The sequence below is a fragment of the Garra rufa genome, chromosome 17, assembly GCF_049309525.1.
Source record: "Garra rufa chromosome 17, GarRuf1.0, whole genome shotgun sequence".
In the NCBI taxonomy this organism is placed as follows: Eukaryota; Metazoa; Chordata; class Actinopteri; order Cypriniformes; family Cyprinidae; genus Garra; species Garra rufa.
The window spans coordinates 4,987,655-5,014,150 of record NC_133377.1 but is presented as its reverse complement, the minus strand read 5'-3'; the positions used below and the strand labels follow the sequence as shown (position 1 = coordinate 5,014,150).

The 26,496-nt window shown below is 35.3% G+C and overlaps 1 protein-coding gene across 1 annotated transcript in view; it reads right to left on the bottom strand.

Annotated features, from left to right (window-relative positions):
- Window positions 1-26,496, bottom strand: part of znf704 (zinc finger protein 704) — a 78,050-nt gene that overhangs the window by 1,002 nt on the left and 50,552 nt on the right. Inside the window, exons 3-8 of the mRNA XM_073821258.1 lie at window positions 14,897-15,000; window positions 13,072-13,313; window positions 7,942-8,042; window positions 3,560-3,818; window positions 1,366-1,476; window positions 834-931 (exon numbers count right to left, since the gene is read on the bottom strand). Coding sequence (XP_073677359.1) covers window positions 834-931; window positions 1,366-1,476; window positions 3,560-3,818; window positions 7,942-8,042; window positions 13,072-13,313; window positions 14,897-15,000 — 915 coding nt within the window. The remainder of the gene's footprint in view (window positions 1-833; window positions 932-1,365; window positions 1,477-3,559; window positions 3,819-7,941; window positions 8,043-13,071; window positions 13,314-14,896; window positions 15,001-26,496) is intronic.

Here is a 26,496-nt window from a genome sequence, read left to right as displayed (position 1 = left end):
GGCCGTTGACAACTGTTATCCAATTGCAAGATAAAAAATATCTAACATCAGATACCAATATGGTACCTTCCAGTATCCATGATCCTACAGTCTATTTAAGGGATAGTTTACCCAAAAATGAAAATTGTGTCATTAATTACTCACCCTAATGTCGCTACAAACCTTCAAAAGACCTTCGTTCATCTTCAGAACACAAATTAAGATACTGTTTATGAAATCCGAGAACTTTCTGACCCTGCATAGACAGCAATGCAACTACCATGTTTAAGGCCCAGAAAGATAGTAAGGACATAGTTAAAATAGTCCATGTGACATCACTGGTTCAACCATAAATTTATAAAGCTATGAGAATACTTTTTGTGTGTAAAGAAAAAAAAAACACTTTATTCAACAATGCAGGGTAAGAAAGCTCTCGGATTTTTTATCAAAAATATCTTAATTTGGGTTCTGAAGATAAACAAAGGTCTTACAGGTTTGGAACGAAATGAGGGTGAATAATTAATGACAGAATTTTCTTTTTAGGGTGAACTATCCCTTTGACACCACACCACTGGGTTTACAAACTTTTCACATGCTACTGGCTTTATACCAAGTAAGCAGAGAACAGACCTTATTAATAATAGTACTTTTCCACACTACTTAAAGAGTTTATGATGTGCAACTAAATTCTTACATCTGGACGATCATAAAATGTGTAAGAATGTCCCTTACGGGAGCCACACCTCCAGCATTTATCAAGTCTAACCATTTTACAAAACCTTTTCAAAGTACTATGTTCATTCCTTCAGGTGTAAAACTCTTAATTTAAGACTGAAAGGAAGTGTAGACTATACCTGAGTGAGCCTGCGGCTCTGGGGGGAGATGAAAGCACTGCAATGGTCTGAGAGCGCTGCTCCCCAAAGCCCTGCGTCCGGCTATGAGTGGGAGAGGCCTGCAGTCAGACAGAAAGAGAGAGTTAATATCCTTTACACAAGGCCAAACACATCATTCATCTATTTCCTGTCATAAAAATCCCCAAGCACAATTTATAGAGACACTGAGCACAAAATTCAGTCTGTTCAGCTTGTTCTCAGAGCATCTGTGTATACGGTTATGTATCTGTGTTGAGATATTTGTCAGACTGACTCACATCTAACAGTTGTGTTTGCACATTAGAGTTACCTGACACCACTGTCATCAAATTAGAGGCCAAACTGTGGTAGATCAGTAGGCGATTATGAAACTCAATTGGTCAGGACTGTATTGTGTGTGTGTGTAAAGGGACAGTCTATTGCAAGGCACACTGGAGTTCAGTGTGTGCATGTGTGTGATGGGCACATGAGTGAGTGAGTGTGTGTGTGTGTATGTGTGTGTGTGTGTACTCACAGAGGTGCCAGTGAAAGTGACGGGTGGGGACTGCCAGGAGATACTGAAACTGCTGCTGGAGGGGGTGAAGCCAGTGGAGCTTGTGGAGGGGATGGTGACGGGGGCTGTGGCCTGTGGAGTGACAGTCACACTGATATACTGTAGTCTCTATGGGCCCACAATTACAATTGGGCTGTATGTATGTAATTACCATTTTGACAGCATCTAATATTCAAAAAAGGGCTTTCCTTTATTTGTCACCCTATTGTTGATCATTTAAAAGCTCTGTAACAGTTCAGTACAGGTAGGGCCCTATGATTTTCGCTATGCGGAAAAAGCAGACAGAATCACGGAATCCAGTCATAAAAATAGAATTGTTGTTACGGAATTTGGCAAATTTTGTATGAATAAATCAAACGTAGGTCCGTGTCTAGTGAAACAGGACTAGTGTCTATGAATATTAGGCCACAAAAGACTTTAAATATAAATTCCTGCATGTTTCTGTGTGAATGAATCGGTGCAGATGCACGGTTTCATTTATTACACACATACTGAAGCGCATGTGACACGTGCAGTGTTTTCAGCCTCTCAATATATGTGAACATGAACATATGAATATAATCTGTAGAGAGTCACTTCATGAGCATTTTTTGAGAAAACTAATGTCATGTCATATACAAACAGAAACTTAAAGGTCTTCACAGCAACCTGCCAAAATAAAAGTTCGGTTTAACTTGAAGAAACCGTGACAGAAATATATTACTTAATGATACTACTACTACTACTACTACTACTACTACTACTACTACTAATACAATTATTTAATAAAATATTATTTTGTTAAGGAATATTTACCAGAAAACATATTTACCAGAATGTATTAAAAATGTAAATACACAACAGTTTTTCTGAAAAAAATAAAATAAATAAATATAAATAAAATCAATTAATTAGAGATGCTTTTGATTATAGAAGTTTATGATACCATTAAATTGGAATCCAGAAAATTAACAGAAACAAAGAATTTGGCACAAATAAAACTAAATAAAAAAAATTGCTGTTAAATGATTTCAATTAATTAGACATGCTTTTTGAGTAATATTTTTAAATTGAACAATTAAAATAGAGTCTAGAAAAAATAAAACTGAAAAAAAGTAATCCAGAAAAAGTAAAATGGAAAAAAATGAATTTGGAAAGAAAAAATAAAACTGATTTTATAGAGCCCTATACAGGTTTTACAAGCATTTTTTAACAGGGTTATTATAGTTATTACACTAATTTCCTTTTTTTTTGTGTGTGTGTGTTTTGGTTTTCAGATTTAGTGTTTAGTTAAACTAGTTTTATTATTTTTAAATAAATGTAATACAAGTTTAAATTATATATATTTTTTTACTTTGAAAATAGTTTTCATAACCGTTAATAAAAATATCATTGATCTGAGTTGTCATCTTTGTTCTACATTTTTTTGTGTCTTTGTACAATGCCATTCAATAATTCAGCATGGATGAATTAAATTGTTCAAATATGACAGTAAAAACATTTATAATGTTACAATAAAATTATTTAATAAACAGTTATTTTTTTATTATTAAAGAATCTTGAAAAAGAAATGTATCAGTTTCCACAAAATATATTAAGTAGAACTGTTTTTAACAATAATAATAAGGAATATTTCTTGAGCAGTAAATGAGCATATTAGAATGATTTCTGAAGGATCATGTGACACTGAAAACTGGAGTAATAATGCTGAAAATTCAGCTTTTCATTGCAGGAATAAATTATATTTTAAGATATATTAAAACAGAATTGTAGTAATATTTCACAATATTAATGTTTCTGTATTTTTATTAAATAAATGCAGCCTAGATGAGCATAAAGAGTCTTTAAAAAAAAAAAAAAAAAAAAAAACTTTTAAATGGTAATGTATGTGATCCCATTAAAAAGAACATGTGTCTTCTCATCATAATTCTCCTCACGTGTGACCTTTTCATGCTTTATATTATGATCGAGGGGGTGTCTTAATGCACAGCTTGACCTGTCTTCATATTGAGAGGACGTTCTGAAATTAAATGTTCTGCTTGCTTTCTGAAATTGCATAAAAATACTAGGTCATATCCATATTGTATTTGTCTAGTGGTTGTGTTTGGAGCAAATCTCTCAAGTGATGTAATGTTATGTAAATGTGCATAGTTGATCGTGATTGGACGGGCTGTACCTGGTAGGCGTGGTCTGTGTGCACTAGGTAGAGTGCGCTGGGAGCGGAGCGGCTGAGAGGGGTGGTGGTGCTGTTCTCGCTCTTTGCTCCGTTTGTGCCATCCGGCTGTCTCTGGTCCAAACCCGGCGGGGGGGACAGCACAGAAGGGGACACAGGAGACAGACTGCTCAAACCGTCCGCCACAGAGTCGGTGTTCAGTTTAATCTCAGTATAGTAGAAATCCTCCTCTCCGTCACTGCACTCTGAGTCACAATTCCTCCTGAAGAGAGACAAACCATTGAAATATTTTAATGTTGACACTATGATTTGCTTTCATTTAATGTGCATAACTAATATAACTTCTTTATAAGTTCTACACTATACTATACTATACAGAACAAAACTATAATAATACAGCAGTATAACTTACTGTCATACAAAGGCACGTCGCAGTATTTCAACACAGAATGTCCTTCCACTGAACCATATATCTGAAAGATGAGATCTTCTTAGAAATCCTCCCGGTATCTCCCAGCAGTACTGACACTTGTGCGGTTTAATTAGACTTCAGCCGAGAGAAACATAAACCTTCCTTCACAATCATCTGGCGTTTGCTGTCATTACATTGTGCCCAGCAGTAATAGTGTAAGCCTGGCGATAATCCTGCTGGAATTAGTCTCGTGTTTTGACATTGAATCAGGAGCAGGCTGCAGTCTCTTATCTCTCACTATAGGCTATCCAGAGTTCACTGTGATGGATGTCAGCCAAGAGATGGTGTAACACCATAAACATGTGAATGGCTTTCTGTCTGATCAGAAACGTACTTTGAAAAAGTTTTTATTTTTTTTATTTTTTTATAAATGTAAATTTTAAAGAAATCTTAAGTTTTTTGTATGTACATGCTGATGTACTGGGTTTAGTTTGAGGTGCAAGCATGACTTTAAAAATATCTGTGCAGATATGTATCAACATTTAGTTTTACATACTTGTATATGGGCCATTCTACAGAATTGGTGCAAACTGCTGTCCCACCACCAAAAAAAAGATCTAGAACATTTTTGGGGCACCTGAGGCACCTGTACATTTCTTTGTTGTTTTTTTTTCAGACCTATTCTAGCAGTCAGCATCAATTGTCATATATCATTCTAAACATAAGAGCTTGAACTTTATGTCTAGCTAAATTAAAATTACAATTTCCTTTTGTTTTCTCTAAAAATGAGTGAATTTCCAAAATTTTAGGAAAATGCTAGCAAAAATTAGTTTTTTTTTTTTTTTTTTTTTTTTACTGTGTACTCAAACAAAAACTCCTGAAGTTTGGATTTTTGTTTGCTTTAGAAATTTTTATTTAGGTGTTTTACACTTCCAAATAAAATTTTGTCTATATATAACATTCCCCAAGCAAGTTATAGCCATTTATTACAATATTATTATAGGTGCTTTTCAGAATATGTACTGAACATGATAAAAATCCACATTTTATGGATTTAGTTTTACATACTTGTATATGGGCCATTCTACAGAATTCGTGCAAACTGCTGTCCCACCACCAAAAAAAAAAAAAAAAAAAAAAAAAAACTGGCCTATTTAGTTTATTGACAATATAGATCTGTCCAAAAACGTTTCAGGAGTAAAGTCATAGCGCTCACAGTAAAAAAGTTACTTTTTTCAGATAAATATATTCTTAATCTGAGTATGAACAATAAACACGAACTGTGTAGGAAGTAGTGAAAACAATTGCACAAATTGTCTTGTGCAACAAAAATATTCAATATCCAAATTATTCACAAACTACACACAAAATGAGAGAGAAATATACAGAGTGCAACAGAAAAAATAGTGCAAATAATCTTTACAAACTATATAAGAATTAGTTACATAATATAACTAAATAGATCGATGTGCTGGCTGTAGTCTGCGTCGGAATCTATTTTACCGAGACACCGCCTAGTGATGCGAAAACCTAAATATCAGTGCTTTATCCGATATGTACTGCTGTTTCATCCTTGTTTTTGGTTTGTGTTATGTCAAAGGGCTCTGTCGTGAGTATTTCTGTGCTTTTTCAAAGAATGCTGTCATGCAAATGTGTTATTTTGCGTTTGTTTTCATGCACACAAGATGCAAAGAAACATGCTAAAAATAAAACCTATGTTTATTGGTTGAATAGATGACAGTTTGAACCAATCTGGGCACAGGGGTGGGACTAAGCATCAACAATCGTTCCATTTCGCTCAGAGGACCGAAATGCATTGGTTTCATCTGACGAATCAGTGCTGAGGAAATGTTATGACGTAATCACGCTCACTACGGAACCTCTAAATATCTAAAATGAAACATGAAATGAAATATCACTAAAAAGAGTAGACCCTGTGCATTACACGACTTTTTAAAGCATTCAAATTGGATTAGTGGTTCAAAAGTTATTAAACATTTAAGAACAATAGTTATTTTTAACAGTGGGCAGCTGTCTTGGTCTTTGAGGGTTAAAAGGCATTTAATTATTCAAATCTTAGGTGTTTACTAAGATCCTTCTATTATCTATTAAAACCCACACGTAATATTTAAAATATTAGTAAGCTTAATATATTTAAAATCATCATTTATTGGGTACTTTCAATTGGGAATTGGCTGTCCTGATTGGATATATATATATATACACATACACACATCGTGTAAAAAAAAATGTATACTGAATTATCACCTAAGATGTTACGATATTTTTTGGTTTAATGTATATTCAAACTAATGAATCCTTTGAAATCAGTATGATCAACTTTTTGCCTTTTACAAAGAAAAATTGGTTTCAAAATACAACAAATTTAACAAATTACACTTGAAATATTTAAAAAAAAATTAATTGTTATTAATTTACCTCTGAAAAGAAATTTAAAAGAATAAAATGTCAAAATATATATTTACAATGTAGATGTAAGCAAAATCTAAATAGGTCAATATAACCCTTCTAATTAAATTATATATTATAATGTTTTAGTAGTGATAAATTTGGGGAGATTTGACAAATATTCCACAACTTTCTGAAAATACAATGTGAGAATTAACTGCACAATTACTAGAAATGTGTAATTTGGATATTATATAATTAGCTTTTTTTTTTAAATACGTTTCTAACTCTGACTTTGGACCAATTCTGTAGAATGGCCCATATACACTACTGTGCAACAGTTTGAGGTTGGTAAGACTTTTAAATGTTTTTGAAAAAAATCTCATGCTCACCTAGACTGCATTTATTTGATAATACAGAAAATACAGAACGAATACAGAAAAACAGTAATATTGTGAAATATTATTATAATTTAAAATAACAATTTTATATCATAATATATTTTAAAATGTAATTTATTCATGTGACACAAAGCTGAATTTTCAGCATCATTACTCCAGTCTTCAGTGTCTCAAGATCCTTCAGAAATCATTCTAATATGATGATTTGCTGCTTGAGAAAAATTGTGTATTATTGAAAACTGTTGTCCTGCTTAATATTTTTGTGGAAACCACAATAAGTTTTTTTAAGAATGTGTTTATGAATAGAAACGTATGGAGATATAATTGTTGCATAATTCCAAATTAATAGTTTATGATCTACACATAAATGTAAAGAGATTAACAAAAATTAGACATTGACAAATAAATAGAATGATATTTACAAATTAATCGTAGAGTTTCACAAATATGATTTAAATTCACAAATAAATAAAACGAGATTTTCAAATAGAAAACATTCACAAATATGTTTTATGTCACAAAGACAACTTTGAAAATGTGTGGTGCTGACAAATCCACAAATGCATAGGCTCCACCCACCCTCTACTCAAGCCAATCAGGTAACAGCCACATTTCGCTGGCCAATTGTAGCACATTCTCACTATAGCCAATCATGTTTAGCTTTACAATCAGGGCGGGAGCAGATTCATTATTTTATTTGTCAATTTGTTTAATTTTTGTTAATCTCTTTATTCGTGGATCATTATTTTTTTTCGGAATTATGCAACAATTCTATCTCCATACCATTTATATATATATATAAAACAAGATATATACTTATATATAAAAATAAATATAAATAAATATAAAAATATAATAAATATGCTGTTACTGATACCTTTGATCAAATTAATGCATCTTTGTTGCAAAAAAAAAATCATACTGACCCCAAACATTTGAAAAGTAGTATAACAAACACTCCTCCTATCAACAGTTTGTATTAGCGTTAATGCACAAAGCAAATAAGGCATAAAATAGAGGCATATTTGTGCTGAAAATAATGACGATGACTTCATTTAAATATGGCGCGGTGCAATTTCATTGCATTCAGTGCCTGGTTAAAATGTATTGCATTGTTAGTGAATAAGAGACATTTTGTGTGATACCACAGGTGCCTTACTTACCCCAGGTGGACGGTTCGAATGTGCCTCTGGATCCCGGCGGCTGTGCTCAAGACCTTCCCACAGTTCTTCCACAGACACTTGAACATCACCTTCATGGAGTTCTGTCAAGGACACAGGTGCACAGTGAGTACACTAATCCACATCAAATGGCAGACCTCTTGTCCTCAGCATTCAAAACGCTCACAAAGGACTGACACGAGGGGATGCAAGGGGTGCGAGCGGAGCGTAGAGCCTCAGCAGGACGCCCACCTTTAGACGTCTTTCTTGCTTTATTCTGAGACTGGTAATTGGTCGGCATTGAGAGTGACACTATAGCGCAGGCTTTCAAAGCTCATGTCATCTTTCACAGAATGTGTCTGCACTAATTACACAATTGTCATTTGAGAGCTGCAGCTCCTGAGTCAAAACTGCACCCAGGTTGAAAGCACAAGTGAGCATAAGTGAAGATGAAAGTCTTAATACTTCGATCTCTCGACATATGCTATTATGCCAGTGGCGTGCGGTACGATTGTTTACCATTGTCATGACGCTAATTTAATTTTCACTAGATAGCCATTGTCTGGCAACAAAGCAGCTCTTTCCCGCTTAATCGGTTCGTCATGTCCCTGGATGACAACAGCACCACAATTCCCAGTGCTATAAAGCAGCTACTAATTAATAACAGTTCAAACTGGCTGGTATCCTCGTGTTGAAGTCAACTCTCTAGAAGGCAGCTGAAGGTCAAAGACGAAAGCTTTGCCATTTTTCTTCTTTTAGGAAAGGCGCTTTAGAAGAAACCGCCAGGAAAGACGCTGAGATATGACTGATTGATGAGTTGGGAGGCAACTAATGATTCCACAGAGCAATTCCTAGAAATTACTTTAAAAGGAACTGCACTTCTTCATCAACAGCGTTATTAATTAGATATATTTGCAGGAATAATGTACCATGGTAGTGTCATGATGTTATCTTTTATTATCGTGTGAATGCCATAGTAAATATGGTAATACCATGTTATATAGACTTATATCCACCTATCAGCAAACAAAAATTCTCATGGTAATACCATGTGTGTTTTTTAAACATTTACCTTGGTAGTGCAATGATTTTCTTGGAAGTACTTTTTAAACACAAAAATTAGTCTTCCTATTACGAGGTAATGTTTGACTCCTTGAAGTGATTTACAGCGGAATTTTGTTTTTACATTTGTAATGATATTTTTTCTAACTTTATTATTAATTATAAAACGGTTAGTTCCATTCCTCAATTCTGATTGGTCAGCAGCTGTGCCGTATTCATGATACGGCACTGCTATGACCGCTTCACTCAACGCTTTTGTATATCATTGAACCCCCTTAGCAACCACCCTTAGCAACGTAAACACAGCTGCAGCAGTTAGGGACTACTTTTTACAGCGGAAGGCAGTTAATGATTTTACTTTATGAAAACGTACAACTTAATATATATAAATTAATATATATTTTTGATTTTAATATTTTTATTGTGTGGTAACCGTTTTATAAAAGCAATAAGGTACTTGAGGCCGTGCTGTATCATGAATAAATCACGGCTGAAGGGCGTTGTTAGGCACGACGCGAAGCTGTTAGGCACGACTTATTGCATAAGTATGTCATCTTTGATGTTAGATTTAAAAATATATATTTCTAAGCTTTTTAAAATTTCTAATTAAACAATAGAATAAGTTACTAATTAAACAAAATCAGTAATAACAAAATAAATTTGTACTAAGAGGTGGCACAGAAGAGCACAAAAGTGGTTTGTAGGTGTATTTTCAGATATTTAATGAGGCTCAGAGGTGGCATGAGTGCACTTAAATTCATAAAGTCATGTTGAGATTAATGTTTAAAATATAACATTTTGAATATAGAAATATTAATTTAAATAACTGTCAAGATACTTTAAAAAATTAAACTAGTAGGTGGCGGCAAGTCACTGACTTTATTACTAAATCATTCATTAATTTCATTCGTTCGAACGGCTGATTCATTCAGGAATGAAGCAAGTGACTGTCTTTATGAATAGGTAATTGAATCATTGAAACACTAGATTCGTTTCAAAACACTCATTCATTTATAAACGAAACAACGCTATGTATGAATGAATAAGCGCAGTGGCTTAGCTGTGACTTTGTTTTAAACTATAAAAAATAGAACATAATCAGGCAATAGTGTTATAGTCTGACAATGTAAGTCACTTAATATTAACCTACTGTTTATTTAACTGTTGTATTTAACCACTATCACATTTACAAACTCCCTTAATAATCACTAAAATCTGTCATTCATTCATCTTTGTTCGCGATCCCACAAAGTTCCATAATAAGCAACAAAGCTCTTTGCGACTGAAATAGACACAGAGTAGAGCCCTGTAATGATACTTTGACTTCGTTTTCAGAATGATACTTTTTTCAGATTTCTATGGATGAAACATGAAGCTAATAAACACACGATTGCAACAGTATGAATTGTATGTGATTTTCATGAGATTCTGCTTATTTTCATAACAATAAAATGCGTTTACATAAGAAATGCAAATATAAAAGGCTTCAAATAGCATATTTCAGCAACATTATATGACCAAAGCACAGATTAGATCGCAATCGGAAGTTAATACAAACTGTCACGTGGTGGTTTAAAGTGAGTTTTGAGTAAAAGCCTATAAATTTTATAAATTGTCTTGTGAGGATGGTGCTATAGCATGCATGAATGTTCACATAGTATGCGTTTTCGGTCATGTAGAGTGGTCAGAGAGATCTTTACTTAAATTGAGTTGAAATGCCAGTATGGCCGAGGTGGATCATTTTCATCTTAAAATGCAGTTTTAAAACGAAAATGCACTAGCGTAAACAGCCCAGGGGAGCCTAAACCCGGTCTTGGAGGGCCAGTGTCCTGCAGAGTTTAGCTCCAATTCCAATTAGACACACCTGAACCAGCTAATCAAGCTCTTACTAGGCATACCTGTAACTTCCCAGCAGGTGTGTTGAGGAAAGTTGGAGCTGAACTCTGTAGGACACCGACCCTTCAGGGCAGAGTTTGGGCACCCCTGACGTAGCCTTAGATCTATGGGGGTTTGGTTGCTTGCACACTACAGCCTCACGTGTGAGCCTTGTTTCTGGGTATAACCTGTGTAAACTAGTGTTTGTCCTTGGTGCCTTGCCAGAGCCAATCACCAGCACTTGATTTAGGCACATCAAGCATGCTGGAGATTAGGTATTTGGTACTGAGCAACAAGACAGTTTTCAATAATCAATGACATTTCAGTTGGTGCCTAAAAATGATAGAAATCCATACCCAGTCCAAGTAATAACATACTGACAAGTTGCTTAATTATTTCTGTATAATACATCCATGAAATGCATACTGTACAAAACAGTAGTGATAATGAAAACAGGACACTGACAAACACTGGCATTGCTGCTGTCCCTTGAATCCTAAGCTGGAGAGACAATAACAGAGATAAAGGAGGTCTATTCATTCCCACAAATGAGGGAAGACTGACAGAATCTGGGATGCACCTGACACGAGCCTGATGAACTGGAAGATAAAGTAGATTGGTGTTTGTGAGCAGCCTAGTGTATTGGTAACTTATCTTCGTAAAGACAAGTAAATTGCCTCTCTACACAGCATCATCATGTCTAGTAACGACACCTCCAAATGAGCCACATCCTAGAGAGGACAGTATGTTATTAAAAGTGAAGAAATATGTGCCCACGACTTCTCGAGTAATCTGTCTGCAAGGCTAATATAACACCACATATAAATCTATTTTACACATTTTCCTCTAAATCCAGGAAATAGTCATGTCACATGCAGAAATAAAATACAAATTACAAAGGCTGTCAGTCAGTTAAAATAAACGAATCATAATTCATCTCTCAAACTGCATTGAAATACACAGGTAAAATGCACTGAACAGAGGTTTTTGGAGTTGGAAGTAGGGCTGTCACGATTCCTTGATTCAATTCGAGTACTCAATTAAAAAAAAATCCTTGATTGCATTTCACCTGTGTCAAATAACTAGCAAAATTTTATTATTTACATGCATGTAGGTTACATGTGTGCGCCAGAGTGGCTTTGTTCACAGTAAATGCTGCTCCACAGGAACTGTTATCGTTTACATGTGTGGAGCATCTCAAACTCTATCTCTGCTGAGTTTGTGTTTATTATAACGTTCATCTGGGAACGTAACGTGTGCCATTTCATTAGATTTGTAAGGTAATTCAATTAGATAATCCTACGCAAACTCAGAAGAATGCATAATTTTTTTCTAACTATGCAAATTTTTCATTGCGATTTCAAAATAAAAGTTTATGTCCACATATACAAGAAATTACAGTGGCTGTCGATTTCTGTTGTAAAGAAATGGTTAAATATTAATGATTAAGTAGACACTTGAATTAAATTAAACATGGATTAGATTGCACAGTACAGTGTAAAAACAACTGTCAGACTGTTGGCACCCTCTGCAGTCATTTGTTATAATGCGTAATGTACATTAGCTCTATTGTTTATAATACAATTAATTATTATTGCCTCATTGCTATTATATATGTATTAAGTAATTTTAAAGACTATTGTTCACTTACGTCTATTATTATTACATTTTTTTTTAGATTACTCGATTAATCGTTAGTATAATCGACTGGTTACTCGATTACCAGAATAATCGTTAGTGACGTAGTTGGAAGGTTGTTGTATTATATTTGTTAAATTAGGGGTCGACCGATATGTGGTTTTCAGGGCCGATGCCAATACAGATTATTTCAAAACAAGTAGACCGATAACTGATATTTTAAACCGATAAATGAAAATGAAAATTAATGTCAAAATTAGGAATTACAAGGGCTTTGACAAATATTTGCAAAAGCTGTTTTTAGTACCAATGCATATGCAAATCAATCTCTAGTACTCTGCACTCACCAACGAGTCTGTCTCACTTTAAATTGCATTTAAATTTCACTTCAAGGATCACAAACCCTGCCAGGAACATGGGCAGCAGGGTAGCTACGGATTTTTGTGCCGCTAGTTGTAAATCTATTACCCCCCTTTATCCATTATTCCTATAGTAACGTTTAACTAAGTTACGCCTGATCAAATCTCCCTAAGTGAAGGTGAGATGACGGCGGCTCACCTTGCGTTTGCGGGGGATGGGTTCGTCAAACAGCAAGCTGTTCCCATCATGCTCATCGATGTTGTCGTCTGGTGGGCCCGTGAGGCTGGGCATCCGGAAGGGTTTAAAGCTGTCAGCAGACAGGGGTGGGGACGGCGTGGATGGGTTGGACTGGTCACTGGGTGCGCTCCAACTCCAATATCCACTGCTGCTGTAGCTGGATGGAGTAAAGCCTCCATCCTTCCATGAGCCGTTTAGACCTTCTGTATGGAGAGAATGGGACACGTTAAGTGCAGTAATTACCATCATATATACTGCTTTATAATACACTAAACTTTCAATTAAGTGTAATGAGGAGTGAAAAAGACATAAACGTCATGTTAGTTTATGAAACCCTCAGTGTGCAGCGGTGCTGTAACACACTGTAATAACAGAAAGTTAAAGTCCTAATTATATTACATGAAAGCCACAATTATAGTACTCCATTAAAGCACTTGAGAAGGTACAACACATCGCCATCAAGGTCTTAAAGAGACAGTTCACCCAAAAATTTAAATTCTGAAAATTCTATAAAAATCTAAAAGTCTCATGTCGTTTCAAACCCGTAATTCATCTTCAGAAGACAAATTAAGATATTTTTGATGAAATCCGAGAGCTTTCTGACACGTTTAAGGCCCAAGTTAGTAAGGATATCATTAAAATAGTTCATGTGACATCGGTGGTTGAACCGTGATTTTATGAAGCTATGAGAGGTACATGAATGGGACTCTCAAAGACTGACACGAAAGATTAGAAATGATCAAAGTCATTATTTTTGTTTTCTTTGCACACAAAAAATATTCTCACAGCTTCAGAACATGATGGTTGAAGCACTGACATTACATAAACTGTTTTAATGATGTCCTACCACCTTTTTGGGCCTTGAACATGGTAGTTGCATTGCTGTTTATGTAATTTGTTTTCCAAAGATGAATGGTTTCTTACGGTTTTGAAATGACATGAGGGTAATTAAAGACAGAATTTTCTTTTTTGGGTGAACCATCCCGGTAACACTTTACAATAAGGTTCATTAGTTAACATTAGTTAACCACATTAGTTAACATGAACTGCACTTATACAGCATTTATTAATCTGTGTTAATGTTAATTTCAACATTTACTAATACATTATTAAAATTTTGTTAACATTAGTTAATGCAGTGTGAACTAACATGAACAAACAATGAACAACTGTATTTCCGTTAACTAATGTTAATAAAGATTAGTAAATACAGTAACTAATGTATTGCTCATGGTTAGTTCATGTTAGTTAATACATTAACTAATGTTTAACTAATGAACCTTATTGTAAAGTGTTACCACTATCCCTTTACTTTTTATGGCACGTCAGCACAAAAAAAACTATTTACATGGCATTATCAGTACAATGGCAAACAAAGTCATAAATATAGAAGTCTTAAAGGTACAGTATCAATAGTATTCAGTGTGGGAGGTCAGAGAGAGGGTCTAAATGGCAGTTTAAACAAAATTATGACTGTTTTGGTGCAAGACACCTTTACTAACGTTATATAGTACTTCAGGGAACAAAATGCTACAGAAGTGTAGAATATGGCCCCTTTAAATTATTAGTAGATGACAGCTTTAAGACAAGACAGCAAAAGTCAGTCTCATGACAGCTGAACTAATGCACTACCATCTCATGTGACAGTTTTTCATGCACATGTGACAGTAAAAACAGGAAATAGCTGAGCGAAGAGCAAGCTGTTTTTGCAGCTCAAAGCAGATAGTGTGAAAAAGACTTCACGCGGGCTGAGATCACGATGTGGTTGTGATCTAAAGTTACTTACCGCTGACTTTTACAGGAGGGCTCCTCACCAGAGGACTAGTGGATAGACTGGTCAACACCATGGCAGCCGTCACTTTGTCCATGTCCACCTCCTCCTCTGATTTCCTGTAAGAGCAAGAAACATTACTTAAAAATGACAAATAATGAAAATCTGACTTTTTCGGTGTTTGTTTGCACCCACATTTTGTTTTTGCAAGCGACAATGGTGTACCAGTTCTAATGCAATGGCAAAAGTTCGAGCAAAGCATACTAACTGTTCTGTCATTGGCTGCATAGACGAGCACAGAAAACTATATATTGTTCAAGCCTCAGAGGAGACAAGAGAGCAGTGGATTTATTGATTAATTTACTGTATATTACGCTGCTGCCACACTAATATAATATTCTAATATAAACATGCAATTTCTTTCTCAGCTGTTTACCTTCACAGACATAAATGTTTTTGTAACGCATGTGTGTTTTTAGCATACGCTTGTGTGTATTTGACATCAATAGACAAAACAATTCTTGAGATGCTTTTTTTATTCATATACAGGTCCTTTTCAAAAAATTAGCATATTGTGATAAAGTTCATTATTTTCTGTAATGTACTGATAAACATTAGACTTTCATATATTTTAGATTCATTACACACATTTGAAAGTAGTTCTAGCCTTTTATTGTTTTAATATTGATGATTTTGGCATACAGCTCATGAAAACCCAAAATTCCTATCTCAAAAAAATAGCATATTTCATCCGACCAATAAAAGTATTTTTAATACAAAAAAAGTCAACCAAATAATTATGTTCAGTTATGCACTCAATTCTTGGTCGGGAATCCTTTTGCAAAAATGACTGCTTCAATGCGGTGTGGCATGTAGGCTATCAGCCTGTGGCACTGCTGAGGTGTTATGGAGGCCCAGGATGCTTCGATAGCGGCCTTAAGCTCATCCAGAGTGTTGGGTCTTGCGTCTCTCAACTTTCTCTTCACAATATCCCACAGATTCTCTATGGGGTTCAGGTCAGGAGAGTTGGCAGGCCAATTGAGCACAGTAATACCATGGTCAGAAAACCATTTACCAGTGGTTTTGGCACTGTGAGCAGGTGCCAGGTCGTGCTGAAAAATGAAATCTTCATCTCCATAAAGCTTTTCAGCAGATGGAAGCATGAAGTGCTCCAAAATCTCCTGATAGCTAGCTGCATTGACCCTGCCCTTGATAAAACACAGTGGACCAACACCAGCAGCTGACATGGCACCCCAGACCATCACTGACTGTGTGTACTTGACACTGGACTTCAGGCATTTTGGCATTTCCCTCTCCCCAGTCTTCCTCCAGACTCTGGCACCTTGATTTCCGAATGACATGCAAAATTTGCTTTCATCCGAAAAAAAGTACTTTGGACCACTGTGTTTTATCAAGGGCAGAGTCAATGCAGCTAGCTATCAGGAGATTTTGGAGCACTTCATGCTTCCATCTGCTGAAAAGCTTTATGGAGATGAAGATTTCATTTTTCAGCACGACCTGGCACCTGCTCACAGTGCCAAAACCACTGGTAAATGGTTTACTGACCATGGTATTACTGTGCTCAATTGGCCTGCCAACTCTCCTGACCTGAACCCCATAGAGAATCTGTGGGATATTGTGAAGAGAAAGTTGAGAGACGCAAGACCCAACACTCTGGATGAGCTTAAGGCCGCTATCGAAGCATCCTGGGCCTCCATAACGCCTCAGCAGTGCCACAGGCTGATTGTCTCCATGCCACGCCGCATTGAAGCAGTCATTTTTGCAAAAGGATTCCCGACCAAGTATTGAGTGCATAACTGAACATAATTATTTGAAGGTTGACTTTTTTTTGTATTAAAAATACTTTTCTTTTATTGGTCGGATGAAATATGCTAATTTTTTGAGATAGGAATTTTGGGTTTTCATGAGCTGTATGCCAAAATCATCAATATTAAAACAATAAAAGGCTAGAACTACTTTCAAATGTGTGTAATGAATCTAAAATATATGAAAGTCTAATGTTTATCAGTACATTACAGAAAATAATGAATTTTATCACAATATGCTAATTTTTTGAAAAGGACCTGTATATACACACACATTACAATAGACTTTTTTTTGTTTTAAAAATTGCAATTCAGTCAAAGATTTGACTTATTTGCAATGGATCTATAGTCACATGCATTTCCGGGTCAGGTGTTAGGAGTTAAACAGCATGGCTGCACATACAAATATGTTTATTTGAATATTTTGGTATATAGGCTAAACTAGCAAACTACTCTCTTAAAAATAATGGTGCTTTATAAGGTTTTTCACTGTGATGCCATAGAAGAACCATTTTTCATTCCACAAAGAACCATTCAGTCAAAGTTTCTTTAAAGAACCATCTCTTTCTTACCTTTCTTACAATCTGAAAAACCTTCTTTCACCACAAAAAACCTTTTGTAAAACAGAAAGTTTCTTAAGATGTTAAAGGTTCTTTATGGAACAATTTAGACAAAAAAAGGTTCTTCTATGACATCGTAAATCACCTTTATTTTTAAGAATGTAGTGTCATTTGTAGCTTTGTTTATATACTGTTATATGCAACAAAAAGTTCTTGCCATCAATGAAATCCAATGACCAATGACAACTGTTCATGCCATCAGGGCTCCTAAGATTAATGCGAATGCTTATGGTTAGCTCTCTCTCTGTATTACAGACTTCCTTGATTCTGGCCACACAAATGCTATTACAAACATGTTGCTCTGAGCATCCATGCCAGCTGCTGTGTTCATTGTTGTGGGATCTCCTGCACAGTATTCCTATGATGGACAGAACAGGAACATCTGTCCTGACAGATGACTCTCATCACTCACAGATGAAGTGTACACGTCTCTTTACGATAGCATGATGGCATATCATGATATCTCAGCGCAACCCATTTTCGCAATGGGAACGGACCGGCTGGTCTCACGGCATTTACAGATTTGTAAACAACAAAAGAAGGCTGTTTTTATATAGCAAAGGACATCTGTAAAATCTCAAATGGCTATTTTGTGCTTGTGATTGAAGGATGGACGATGAATGCGTTGACGTGTGGAAGGAGTAATAAATCTTCTCACCTGTCAGCTCATTCTCTCCTGGGAAAACCTGAGCCGCCCTGCCAAAGGCGCAGCATGAAATCTCATAAGCGAGAGAGACGGAGAAAGTGAGAGACCTCTGGCTGACAGAGAAGCCCGGGACCTCCATTAGAGATAGGCCTAATTTATGTTTCTCATGCGGCGAGAATGATGTCATTACGGCTTTCGGATAAATCACGATAGGCTGCCACCCTCTTCCGATGCTGCTTTTCCCAAGACTCTACTATTATAGGTACTTCCTGGTCACCTTGGGAGAGCAAGGTGGGCTTGATGGAGCTTTCCAGATAATGCCACGCTGGTGCTCCTGGATGGCGGCTAATTAAGAGCTTTAATATCTCTCATCCAATGGAATATTGTAAATTTCAGAAAACGCATTAGATCCTGTGTAATTAACATGTGATATATTGCCACTTGAACAAAAAAGGATCTCTGAAGTCCCAAATCACATGAGTCATTAGTGTTCTTATCAAGCCATGCGAGTGAAGCTGGGTGCACATTTATGAATGGTAATTAAACGAGGTGAACAATACATCCAGTTGCAAAACTTGAATCTGACAGGAGACAAAGTGGCGTCTTTAGTTGCGCATCTACACTGTTTACATCATTTGCCCACTATGACCTATTCTACATAAACTCTACATGAGGCTTGCTTCATACAGCATAGTCATTTTGCAAATGCATTGTGGCTTGGAATGGGTCAGGATGATCAAATGGTCATCCATCAAACAATTAGTAGATTAGTGACTGGGGGCAGAGGATCCCCCAAGAGGCCACAAAGGGGTCCTTAGGGGTCTGCCCAGAATTTAGAAGAAAACACTACAGAATGAATCTTTAGGTTTATTAAAGTATTTTAGATTTAATTACTGTTAATTTTGCTTTCTAAAGTTTGACAATAAGATTTATCACAATGATTTTATTTAGTTGACAGTGCTGGTATTTATAAAATAAAATAAAACTATTACATAAATAGGGCCCTATGATTTTTGCAATGCTGAAAATGCATAAACAATCATAGAATCCAGTCATAAATGGAATTTACTGTGTAATGCGGAATGTCATGGAATTTGCCCAATTTGAGATGAACAAATCAGAAGTTGGTCAGTACACTTAAATCAAAATGCAATATAGGAATGAATATTAAGCTGCAAAAAATACAATTTAAATATGAATTCCATGAATGAATGGCACAGACGTGCAATTTTGTTTACTACTGAAGTGTTTACTGAAAGTCACTTTAAGAGCATTTTACTGAGAAAAAAAAACAATTGTCATATTTAAACAGAAACATACAGGTCTTCACAGTAGCTAGTCACACTAAAAGTTTGGCTTAACGTGTAGAAACTGTGACAGAAATAAATTACTGTATTAATGTATATTTACTAGAAAAAAATATTTATCAGAATTTATTTATCAAAGAAAAAAAAATTTAATATAGAAAATTAAATGGAAAACACATTTGGTCAAAATGAAACTGAATTTAAGAAAAAAATCAAACATATTTTATAGGGCCATAAAAATGTTTAATAAATTTCTGTTAAATTGTATACGTTTTATGATTTCAATTAATTAGACATTGCTTTTGCTTAATATTTTTTCAGTTTTAACAATTTAACCATTAAGACAAAGTTTAAAAAAAAATGAAAATGGAAAAAAATAAATTTGGAAATCTATCTATCTTGTTTTAACGCCATAATGACTATATTAATGGCAACATCAACAGTAACATTCCAATACATTCCAATTCCATCATTTACGTTAATTTAACATTTTTGTATGAAGTAATCACTGTACAAAAACATACAACAGTAAGTAACAACAGTATTTTTATTTTTTCTGGGAGAGACCTTTTTAAAACAATAATATTAATAGTTTAATAATTTACTTCAGCTTTAGTGCAGTTACTATAATAATAATAATAATAATAATAATAATAATAATAATAATAATAAAACAGATTATATTTTATTTTAAAATCAATTTTGCAGCATGTGAACGCCCTTAAGAAACTGTCTGATCAGTCTGTGGCTGGTTTCTAACCATATAACCATAAACCAGCCTAATTACACAGAGCTTCTGACTAGTCAATTATGAAAAGATGCAATTTTGCATCTTCACATCTCTAATCATGGCCTCTTCCCATCCTCACTGGAACATCTCCAACTATGAAGCTGGAAAAACACATTATGGGAGTTACTGTTCTCAAACAGAGAAGAACAGACAAACAGATGCTCTGCTGTGAACCAAGCCAGTGCTGCATCTCATTTGCTGTTGGCTCGCTCTCATCTCGGTTTTGGTTTTCTCAATGGGAGCGGGACAATATAATCATGCTCATTCTACTAATTTCCAATCAGGCAGGTATAAATTAATGACCATGTTACAGAAATGAGCTTGGGTATGAATTAACCAGATCTAAGAGCCATTAATGCCCAGTAATTCTTCCCGTGGCCACCCTTATTTGCAGGAAGCCAAACGTCAATGGGTTTTTTTTTGGTCATGAGGGTAAATGGGCGAGATGGCCGCCAGCCAGAAGGGGGAGGCAGTTCACAGACATCTGTTGTGATTCAACGGACAGATGTGCCAACTTTTTGTATCCGTCCAATCTCGCAAGACAAATGAGAGAGCGGGTGGCTCGAGAAAGGCTATCCTGCGTACCTTCAGACATCTGGACCTTTGTGTTTAATGAGTCCATCGAGGAGGCCTGCACCCACATTGGCAGAAAACTGAAAAGATGTTTCCAGTTTCAAAAATAACAGTGGTTTAGGGAGATATGATGGAAACTGATTGGATTACAGTCTTTTTCCAAACCCAATGTGTTTAAAGTGGGCTCATTCTGACCTTGCAACGGTGGCATGAAAACGGTTTGGAAAAATAACAGTCACTTTAGCTTAGCAAAACCATCCAAAACAAATTGCACTCCATTCAGAATTCAGAGAGCATTTCAACGTCAGTAAACACTGATAAGTCTGAAATAACACAGGGGAAGTCAGGGGAATTCCCCGAAAAGCCCGACCACGCAGCTCCTCCCCTGCCACCCTCCCCTTCCCGTTCGGATTTAAAGCGAGAGCAGGAGGGAGCGGAGGGATGCCTTTGAAGTTGGCTCGAGCTGGGCCATCTATCGTTTATTACAGTCACTAGTGTATGACGCTCATTTCCTTCTGAATAACGGGCAATAAATCAGATGCCTCAAGTCTCCCGGCGTGGGCTCCTGCGTGCTGTTATCACTGCCATCCACGTAAAAATCTGCATGCGACACGGGACAAATATGCATGAGAGACGCCGAGCCATTATAAACGTTAACCTGCTGTAAACATGTAGCATTGTGACTGACCTCTGACTGTCAGATACTAATCAGATGCGGTCACAGACTGAGCCCTCCACATTTATCTATGGCCTTGTCCAGATCCAATCAGTGTCACATACCGTTAAGAGATAAAATAGCGGTAACATATATGGGCTGCTTTCTTTCAATTTCCTGTGTAATATCATTACAGTGCAGGGCTGGGTGGTTCGACTGTATATATCGATGGTACAAATGTGATGTGCTGCACTGTTTATACCTGCGGCGTGATTTAAAAAAATACACCAAGCAGAAAACTGTAGTGTGCGAACTGTGTTGCTGATGGCATCCAATGTAGACAGCTTCATTGACTATAATAGAGCGATTTATGTTTTGTTTATGGTAACTGAGCAATGATGCAACTGATGTGCAGCCAGAGAGTTACATCCAAACAATTAAATCAGATTTGTAATGTATTATTGCCTCCTTTTTATTTGTGTTATGTAAAGTGAAGCTGTTTTTATAATGATGTGTTATAAATAATTTAGCTATTTAGGCTGTATCTGTCAAGGGACAAATCTCTTTTCTTTTTACAGTGTTTTAAATCACTAGATTACAGAAAAATAGATAAAACATAGTAGGGATGCACACTAAGTATCGGACACTAATATTTATCAGACGATTTTTTATTATTTTAAAGCCATCGGCATATCGGAAATAGCATGAAAAAGGCAGATACCGATGGTTTATTAATTAACTGCATGGAGACAATAAGTTGCAAGTCTGTTGCATAATCTGATGTTTTGTTTTGTTTTTTCTGAGCAAAATAATTAAATACTTGCCAAATCCAAAAATCTGTACAAAATATGCAAATGTGATGCTGACGCATCCAACAAGTAAAATTCGCGATAGGTAAATCACAATGGTTATGCCCCAGCTTTTGTTTATCTGAGGATGTGTCACGCACCGGCAAGCATTAGGCCTACATTTATAAGAAAATGAATGGCAGGGAATATGCAGTTTTTTGTGTGTTTGAAACCAGCAAAAAAGGCAGGATAGTGTAGAGCACAAATTCACACAAGGTCACAACATGCACCTGCAGCGCTTCTGTGAACGGAGAAAACAGAATAAAACTATATAGGCTACATAAAAGGAAATATGTAGGCCTATACACAAAATATATTTCACTTAAATCATTGACAGATTAACGAAACAAAAAAAAAAATAGTTTCAGATCATTGTAATGCACTCGAAGTTCACGAAAAGGAAACCGAAACGGCAGAAAGCAGTTTTCTTGTTTTTGCTTCTATTTGTATGACCAACTTGCGTTGGTATAACCAGTTTTTAATCCGTGCTGCTAACATTTTTAAATATCTTGAAAAAATATTTTGATGTTTTTAAAGCATTTTTACTTTCGTTTATTACTTTTAGTTAAAATCTAGAAAAAAATGACACTGTATGCTATATGTATGCTAAGTGCAAGATAGGCTAACAGATCAGACCCTATTTGTGTTTTTTTTTCCTTTTTGAGTAAAGAAAACACTGTACTTTATTATTATTATTGGCAAAGAAAAAGTTGTAAAAAAATAATGTTATTAACAGGTATTTTTCCACTCAAAGCGGTTTCTGAGTGGTAATAATACAGAGGAATGCAGGAACAAGAAATGTTTAAATACCAATTCTACTTGTGAACCTTCTTTTTTTTTTTTTGTGCATTTTTAAGCTGCCCTTTACGCAATTAACAAACATTGGTATCTAAATTAACCAATAAGTGTTTAAAATCTGTATCGGTAACGGGCCAAAAAAAATCCTATCGGTGCATCCCTAATATTAATTAAATAAAGTAAATCCAGTGATTAGGGGTGGGCGATACACCGGTAGACACGATTATTTGGTAGAAATGTGTCATCCGGTAGAGATTTTGGACTATCATCTCTTTTGCAATTACATGTTCACGTGATGTTGCTGTAAAAAAGAGGTAAAAACAAGTGATTTTAAGTTTTAAAATTTTAAAATTTTGAAATATTTTTACTATTTAAAATAACTGTTTTCTATCTGAATATATTTTAAAATATAATTTATTCCTGTGATTTCAAAGCTGAATTTTTAGCATCATTACTCCAGTCACATGATCCTTCAGAAATCATTTTAATATTCTGATTTGCTGTTCAAAAAGCATTCATTATTATGTTGAAAACAGCGGAGTAGAATTTTTTCAGGTTTCTTTGATGAATAAAAAGTTCAGAAGAACAGCATTTATCTGAAATAGAAATCTTTTGTAACGTTATAAATGTCTTTATCACTTTTAATTAATTTAAAGCACCCTTGCTAAATTAAAGTATTAATTTCTATAATTTCTTTCTCAAAACAAAAAAAAACAAAGCTTTTGAATGGTATAGTGTATAATACTACAAAAGCTTTTATTTCAGATAAATGCTGATCTTTGGATCTTTCTATCAAAGAATCATGAAAATGTACTCAACTGTTTTAAATAATAATATTAATAATAAATCAAATCAGCATATTAGAATGATTTCTGAAGGATCATGTGACACTGAAGACTGGAGTAATGATGCTGAAAATGTAGCTTTGATCACAGGAATAAATTACATTTTAAAATATATTCAAATAGAAAGCAGTTATTTTAAGTAGTAAAACTATTTCAGAATTGTACTGTTTTTGCTGTACTTTGAATCAAATAAATGCAGGCTTGGTGAGCAAAAGAGGCTTCTTTAAAAACATTAAAAATCTTACTGTTCAAAAACTTTTGACTGGTAATGTATTTCTATTATAAACAGCACATAACAAACAAAACAAACAGTGGCTGGCAACTTCAGACAATCTCTTTCTGTCAAAGTTAACAGCTCTTGGCAAGAATATTCTACAAAAGGGAACAAACAGTATTCTTACTGTTAAAAGTCAGACTATAATTACCATTGGTGGTTCCACGAAAAACCTTTAATATCTAGGAAATCTTTCCATTGCACAAAATGTTCTTTAGATTATTAAAATGTTCTTCATACTAAAAAAAAAAGTGTTCTTGGAACACTAAAAGGTTGGCTGTTCTATGGCATCGCTGCGAAAACCCCCTTTTGTTATTTTTAAAAGTGTACACAAGACCCTGTCAATCCTATAAACTTCAGAAAGCCTCTCGAGTCTGCTCCGCCCAGAGGACCAGTCCAGGACTGTTTCCAGTTTTGATAACGACCATATCTACTGCACGCTCAACCATTCAACTGTTCTGGAAATCTTCCCCCTTTTCTCTTTTATTGGAAGGCAAACTCGCAAAGCGCTCTGGAGCGAGAGACATTAACCTTGGCCACCTGAGAGACATACACGCACATTAGCTCTTCTTAATTTGATTAAAGCAAAGATTAATCCATTCATCATCTATTACTTTGTATCATTGCAGGTCGAGCGTGCCGTCGACACCGAGGGCACAAACACTCGTACGTTCTTTGTTCTCCATGCCACACTCGTTTCATCTCGCCCCCTCCGCCTCGGCTCTCCTCACGCCCGCAGGCTGAGCGCTCGCACGGGATACGTCGAATGTGTGGGCTGCGCCGGGCTCTGGGGCCCGAGGGGGGTACTGTCGGTCAACAACAGGGATGCTCGAGGTGCTCCAGAATTCACAGTGGCTGGCATCGGACCAAAGCCAGCCTCCTCTTACCTCACACACACGGTCCAGCTCCCTGTAGTACGAATAAACATTGTGCCTGCGAATCCTGGCCCATGGCCAGATGTGAAGCTAGAGTCACACAATGATTTCCCTTAATACTGGACAGCCTTGTTTACTTGCTAATCTACACACAGACAAAATACAGCGCGGCATTTCGGCTACACTGGCCACTCGTATGCCATTTATAGCCTCCCCTGCCCCCATCCTGCAAGCTTGGGTCGAGTTTTTACAGTTCCCTGCAGTGTTCATGAGCGTTCCTCAATATGAGGAGGGTAAACACGCTCACAAAGAGGGAGATTTCCACATTCCTGTTAAACATGGGCTGTGTAAGAGCTGAGGTATTTACGGTCAACGTCGACCACGGATAGAGCGCTTGTTTCCACCAGTAGGTCCAGATCGTGTTTGTCAGGGAAAAAAGAAAAGAATGCTTTATCTGACTCCTTCACACAGTGCCACTGTAAAAGAGCCCATGTGAAAGAATAAGAGAAAAATCCCAGTTTTTCAGGCTGTCGGGTAAAAAATATGACAAGTATGCTTGATACATCAAGGAAAAATACCAGGCTGCAGCTGCAGGTGAACATCTTTGTTATGAACTGTGTGTCATCAGTGATTTCCCTTTGTCGTCTTACAGTATGTGCTCTCACAGTCCAAATACCCCCTTCAGACTTTAGCTGTGTTTAGGTTTATTTAATATCATTTAGCATTATCATTAGTTATGGCTGTCGCAATCATGAAACTTGATATATGATGATAAAATGGCATTCAAATAATGTTTCTTCACATTAGACCTAGAATCCAACATTATTATTTATTGATTTTTTTATTCATTTAATTATTGAAAATAATAATCACAAATAGCAAATTTAATACAATGTTTTGTTATAAACATTTAAAGATGGTCCAACCTGTAATGGCCAAAACATTTGCTATTTTGCTTTTTTAGGAATATTAGAATATCACTCAATAATCACAATCATGATAATAATAATAATAATAATAATAAATTCATTTTATGTCATTTAAAGATGGTCCAACCTGTAATAACCAAAAATGCAAACTATATTAAAATATTTACAAGTATTGTTTTATTATAAAATACTAGAATATTATTTAATAATAATAATAATAATAATAATAATAATAGTAATAATTTAATTATAAAAAATAATATTATAAAAAGATAACGAAACCTTTTTGTTATAAATAATGTCATTAAATAATGTAATTTGCTATCATGCTATTTTTTTAAAGGTAAATATATTAGTTTTTAATACTGCTCAAAAATCATAATCATGATAATAAGTTCATTATCATTTGTAATTTAAAGATGGTCCAAACTTCAATAATCAAAAATGGTTAGAAAATGTACAACTTTTTTTATACTATAAAATACTAGAATATTATAAAATAAAACAATAATAATGTTTTAATCATTTAATAATTAAAAATAATAACTACAAATAACAAAACCTTTGTTATAAAATATAATTTAAAGATTAAAAAAAACACTTATTATTTTCTAATTATGAATATTAGT